Source organism: Epinephelus moara, chromosome 10, assembly GCF_006386435.1.
Source record: "Epinephelus moara isolate mb chromosome 10, YSFRI_EMoa_1.0, whole genome shotgun sequence".
NCBI lineage: Eukaryota > Metazoa > Chordata > Actinopteri > Perciformes > Serranidae > Epinephelus > Epinephelus moara.
Genome location: NC_065515.1, coordinates 12,346,567 through 12,353,148, shown reverse-complemented (window position 1 = coordinate 12,353,148; position 6,582 = coordinate 12,346,567). Strand labels below are relative to the sequence as shown.

Below are 6,582 nucleotides of genomic sequence, written 5' to 3'. Positions count from 1 at the left end.
TGTGTGTGTGTGTGTGTGTGTGTGTGTGTGTGTGTGTGTGTGTGTGTGTGTGTGTGTGTGTGTGCGTGCGTGCGTGCGTGCGCACAGTGAGCAGTGGGTCAGTAACAGTCAACGCTGATTCTTCAGTGCAGCTGCTAGCTGAGGAGGCTGTTCCTTTGGACCAGCTGGACGTTGCTGTGAGTAAAATGTCAAATCCACTCCACTCACACATACACCAGATTAATGTTGGGCAGCCTGGACATACATACCGTGAGATAATAAGACATTGTCAAGTGTATTTTATGATAATATCTTTGGATGTATTAAGTCTTTGCTGGCAATGTTGCAAATCAATGAGCAGAGCTGCTTTTCGGAGGAACCGGATTCACAGGATTCTTCAGTAATAGCAATAAAAGTGATGAGTGATAAATTTGGCAGGTATTTTAATCACTACATTAACGTGTATTTTATTTTGTCTACAAATACTTTCTCAATTTATATTCCAGATTTTGAGAATTGAGTACTTACAGAGCTGAGAAATGTCTTTATGTTAAAAAAATAAATTATCTGAAAGGTTTGACAGAGTGTCAGGATAAAAACTCTGCATCATAGATTTGGGGAAAAGCACATGTTCACATGCAGTCTAACATCCACAAAATTATATGGTATTTTACATTGTTTAAACACAAGTTGGCAAGACTGGGATTATCCCTTACAACACTTCTGTGTAGGCGAGGTAGTCATCAAAATAAAGCAGCTAAATGTACATAAAGGTGGAGTCTGCGATTCTTTAGAAAGATTGCTGATATTTGAAGTTAACACCCAAACAAATGCACCCCAGGCATCAGTGCTCCTTCAGAAGCTCTGGCAATGTTTCCAATGTTGTGTCATGACTATCATGGTGTAGCTCTGATGGAGAAAATGTGGAAGAGGGAGAGTAGCTGGCATAGTGTTTTGTAGCTCGGTCAGAGCCACTTTGTTAGTTTCCTGGGTTCCTGTGAATTCTCAAAGTCTGAACATGTAATGAATTTATTAATCTACACCAGTGCTTTACTATTACAATGTCATAAATCAATCTTTCAAAGGTCCTTTCAAAAACCCTGCTTGGACAGAGATGTAGGATTTTATAACTTGTAAAATCTCAATAATTGTTAACATCTATTTCTGAAAAAAGATATCAACATGCAGATCAGGATCGGGAACCACCCACTTATATTTAGTTTCTGGCTGTGATGCTCAGAGGAGAGGATCCGCTCTTTGCTAGCTAGCTGTTACTGCACCCTGAACGACATGGGGAAGTGAAAGTGTGAGGCGATGTGTACCAGACTTGGTGTATTTTTTGCAAAAACTTTTTCAAACTCTGCAAGATGGCAATGGAATCTTACATGAGGAGTGAGAATCACAAAATTGCCAAGAAAACTTGGAGACAAACACCAGGTATTTCCCCATTCTGTTTTACCCTCGTCTCTGCCACAAGACAAAAATAGCCATGTTTTATGTTATAATGAATATTTGGGCAAAATTGTTCCAGACCCTAAGTAGTTGTAGTTCAAAGTTATTTTGAAATTGGTCTTGAATTTAGTTCTTAGTGGAGTTAAAAGAAGTCTGAAATCGAACATGTCTTAAGCTGTAGAAACCCTGGTGTCTCATTTACAGAGGGCTGTTTTGGTGTACACACAGAATTGTCAACTAGCGGACTATGAGGAGATATACACTGAATTTGACAAAAAGAGTATCAGATATAGAATCACAGACTCCACCTTTACATGCTGCATTATGTACAGGAACATCACAATGAAAAATTACTACAGAAAAGTAGGATAGGACACCACAATAACATAAACAGTGATAAGATTAGTCCAATAAAAAGAATAACCACTTCCTCACAAACACTGAACACACCTCTGACAGAAGTGGTATTTAATGCAGGGCTCATTGATTGTATCGTATTATACTGTACAGGTGATCCTCTAATTGCTTTCAGCGACCCTGTATTTACTTAAATGATTTTGACTAATATCAGTATTGATCCACTTTATAATAAACTGCGTAATGGGTTATGATGATCTAATGCTACAAATTTTTAATGAGGTAGCCGTAAATGCTAGAGATCAATACTTGTGGGCTTTAATGAGCAGGAGCACCGCCTTTGAACCTGAGGACTGGGATTCAGAATATCATAAGGAGGTCATTTTAAAAACCTAGAACGATATCTTCAGTAGGTATTTATACAATTAAGAAGAGTGTATTCACTCTTCAAGCACATCATTTTTAATCCCTTTTTTGGGAAACCAATTGAACTTTTTATTTCCTGTGCTCTATTACATTTAAATTACAGAAATTTGAATCATTATGTGTAGAGGCTGGTTGTGTTTTCCAGCACATTTGCTCTATTTAAAAATAGACTTTGAATTGCTCTTATTCTCTTTAACCTTCGCTTCACAAAACCAGCAGAGACCAAGCAGCAATTATCTTTGTACCTGTGGTGCTCTTGAGTGTTTGTAATCCTGAGCAGCTCTGTTGTTCTGCTGTTGGCTCTGAACTTTGATTTCACTGCGGAAGTGGGCAAGCAAAAAGATGAATTTCTTCTTTGATATTATTATGGTGGTGGTTGTGGCGTGTGTGTGTGTGTTTGTGCGTGCGTGCATGTTTTGAGTTTACATCTGCAGGGTGGATGTAATTCTTTTATTAGTTCAAAATGATAGTATCTTCCCTTCACAGTACACACAAAGATTGTACAGACAGGAAGAGCTCTGTTCACATACACAAAATATTAAGTTTTTTTAACCTTATTTTGAAGAAGACAATATTCTGACTCACTTACAAAAAGAAAGACGACTGGTTGCCCTGTACATACACGTGTAGATCAAAATCTTGTGTCGGGTGCTCGTGGAGAACAGGAAACAACAAGATCGACAGGAAGGCAATCCAGGCATTCTGAAAAAAAAAAAGTAGAAAAAACAAGGAAGGAAATATTAAAAAGCCTTTTATTGTAGTGGCTGAGTCATTAAAAAGCCAACATGTTTTGACCACTGCAGGTCTTCGTCAGGGCTTTTAAAACATACAACACAGGTATGACCCCACGTATATAGTGGCAGGAACCAATCAGAGGCCATCACATGATCCAAGTAATGGTATGACAGGTGAAACAAATAGGCATTAATGAAAAAATAAGTTAATAAAAAACAGAGATACAAAGAAATATATATATAAATATATACACACTATCTTAACACATAGGTTGTGAGAAAAAAAATGCTCCTCAGCTGTCTACATGGCTGATGAAAATTAATATTCCTTTGATATTCCTGTTTACATGCAGCTGTGTATTCTCCAGCTAGTGTGCCCCATAATGTCGTTTTATCATGCCGAAATATGGGGAGAGTGGAACGTTTGGAGGCGCTTGTGCCATTTTGCTTTTTTCCATCAACCACTTGCTTGAAGAGGTTCAGCCTTGAAGTATTTGCACATATCCAAAAACCTGTTGATATTCAAGTCTTTCATAATGTTTAAAAGTAGGTGTGTTTCTTCTTCAGACTAGAAAAGTTGTCTTGTCTTTTGGGCATTAATTTCTACCACCTTGCTGACTGTTGGTGAGTTGGTTCGTGTACAACGTATTCATGACAACTCACAGAGCTGAACGTAAACAGGTAGGAAGTCATGTGTCGCAAACTGCGGTAAAAACCCCAGTCGAGACACATATTCCAAAGAATGCTCCTAAAATCCAGAATAATATCAGCATATCCCACAAGTGATCACACAGAATGCGCTTTAGCAGCCAGAGGCACCTTTTGGAATTGTTTTTAATGAGTGAAGCTTTTTTTCTTGCTGTTTTTGCGTTGCGACACGTCTTGCCTTTCTGCACGCTAGGCTCCTGGCATTTTTTTGCCAAAGCGTTCTGAACTCCTCGAGTTGAAAAAACTTGAACTCAGAGTGGAAAATTGCCCCACATCATCTCTTTTTTCGTCACCTTTTTTCATCATTGTCCAATTGGGTTATTTTAGAGGCGCGCCTTCTGTGGTGGTCATGACAACAAGTATACAGTTGTTAAACAATGGAGGAGAAACTGGTGGTAGTGGTTGCAGGATACCCAGAGCTATACGGCCCAACGATAGACAGCAGGTTGTCAGACTGCCCCGAGTCATCCTAAAATATGCCTGGAAACAGTCATCATGGAGGCGAAGCTCCTGGACCAACTGGTGGTACTCCCCATGATCCACCCTCTTTTTTAGGGTCTCATGTACCCACACAGATCTCCATTCCTCGCACCCACAGCCAGAGCAAGAGCAAGTACCCTCTGCCTGTCCATTTTAGTAATACTGATTACTGGGGGGGGGGATGGTAGATTGATTACAACGGAAGGTGAGGATAAGGAGGTGATGGGGTTTTGCAACCTGCAAAACGCTTTCTGTGTGATGGGGGCCTTAATCGGAAACATTTTTGTAAATTATTTGGATTATCCAAATATTAGTGTGTATGTCAACATAGTTATTTAAACACATGGTCAGATTGTGCTTTGTCACATTTGTACCATGTGAAATTGTTGAAGCTATCCTCCTCTTAACATCTAGCAGGAACCACTAAGTGTTAACAAATTATATCTTCACAATGTTCCTCTAATGTAGGTTAGTCAGTTCTTTATGGATCCTTCATGTTTAATGGGATTATGTGATGGGTGTCAGTATCCAGTTTGTTGTTCACCCTGGTTATTCTCGCAGCAGGGACGTGGTCTTTGACAGCTGAGGCTTTGAAACGACACTGTATTTTATTTTTTCCCTCTCTCATTTTGATCCTCGGTGCTGATGAGCACCTCCCAGCTGATGATTATCCGTCTGATCAGCATTGCAGTTGGACTTCAGTGTTGAGTCCTCGTTTAAATGTCAGTCTTGTTAATGCTAGGCTGCGTTATCCCGCACTCGCCGCAGAGGTGTCTGCCTTTGACCTTGGGCAGTGCCAGTGTCCCTGTCAAGTTGACTTCATAGCAGTAAATGAGTTATTTTTTCCTCGTTGTCTTCTACTCTGCAGTGAAAATGCACATGGGCCCACGCTGTTAATAAGGAGGGAAAGGTCAGTCACTGTTGAGTTATAGCAGATGTGTCAAATCCCTACTGGGAGACCTTTAACTTCCAGCTATGTTTGGCATTTCTCGTTTCTAATCACTACTGTGACAAATGGAGCTTTCACAGCAAAGAGGCAGTGGGGATTTTCTCTGCTCGTCTTACTCCCCACTTTTGACTTGCTGTTGCTCAGCCTCGCTTTTCTGACTTTTACATCACAGTTAGCCCCAAGAAGGCTTTTTAGGATGAGTAGAGCTTTGCAGGCTTTTCTGAATAACAGCCTGCTCGAGGCTTCTTATACAAGGACAAGTAACAGATGATGCGGATGTGTTTAACATGGCAACAAAACTAAATAGTGGGCTTTATCATTTGCTTTCCTGTTCTGTTTCTTGTTACTCATACTGTTTTCCTGTCTATTTTTAGGCTGCCAAGGCCAACCTGGAGAAGGCGCAGTCTGCATTGGCCAGCGCATCTGACGAAGCATTGAGGGCGGAAGCTCAGATCAGCATAGACGCCACTGAGGCCATCATCAAGGCTCTGGAGTAGACCTGCGGTACGACATCTGAGCTGCTGCATCATGATCTGATTATCAGACAGATAACGATGATGCATGTGTTCACTGTTAATAGACGTGAAAATGGAAAAATTGACAAGAAATGAGAGGTCATTTACATCGTAACTGAGTCACTGTTTCTTTCCCCCCCTCTAGGTAATCTTTTCTGTTTCTTCGATGGAAATGAATGGTCCATCTGTGTTTCCAGCTCCGTCACGTCAGTGTCCAGAAGATTCCATGCTTGCTTTGTACAGTGGATAAAATTACAAAATAAATTTATTTGGAAATAACCTGGCGGTGGAGTTCATGGTGCTTTCTTCTCCTGCTTTTTAATGATGATCATATGTATTATTTTTGATGCACGGAGACAACTGAGTCTAATTGACTCCCGGAGAGTTGTATAATTCAGCTGCGTTGCACAAAAGTAAAGCTAATCAGCGTGACTTACAGCAGTCACATAGACTATCTTCAGGAAATGCTTTGCTCATTAAGCAGACTTGCCATGTCGTGTGGAAAAGTCAACCCAAATTAAAAGGAGTTTCGGTGCCAGTTTGTTTGGTGTGTAGTGAGTGTTTCCGCCACTTGGGGGCAGCAGATATCAGCTGTATTTCAGCAGCAGAGCTTCTCGGATAATCAGATTTCTATTCCACTTCTCATCAGACCGCAGTTTCAGGGAAGGAACTGTCATTGGCTTTGTCATATAACCACTGCTGGGTGTGATTTCCTTCAAGCCAACTCCTTAAAACAAGGATCCTCTTTTTTTTTAATCGCACTGTCGTGTGTCCGCTCCTGTATCTGGTTAGATCTTAGTCACTTTCATGGTTGCAAACCCACACATGGTGTCGCACATATTTGGAACCCGGAGTCGCCGCATTGATTTAAATGTGCTGGCAGTGCTTGTTTGTTATGAGTGATGACCTCAAGCTTCTGTGACAAAGCCAGGAAAAGTCCTTTGCTGCCCATCCTGTGGAAAACTGGGCCTTTCTCTTGTTT

General features: G+C 40.7%; 1 protein-coding gene across 1 annotated transcript in view; it reads left to right on the top strand.

Moving 5' to 3' along the window:
• Positions 1 to 5,879, top strand: part of atp5f1d (ATP synthase F1 subunit delta) — an 8,086-nt gene extending 2,207 nt beyond the window's left edge. The window contains exons 3-5 of the mRNA XM_050054882.1: positions 88 to 176; positions 5,460 to 5,589; positions 5,746 to 5,879. Of these exons, the coding sequence (XP_049910839.1) occupies positions 88 to 176; positions 5,460 to 5,582 (212 nt within the window). The 3' untranslated portion in view covers positions 5,583 to 5,589; positions 5,746 to 5,879. The remainder of the gene's footprint in view (positions 1 to 87; positions 177 to 5,459; positions 5,590 to 5,745) is intronic.
• Positions 5,880 to 6,582: the final 703 nt, after the last annotated feature.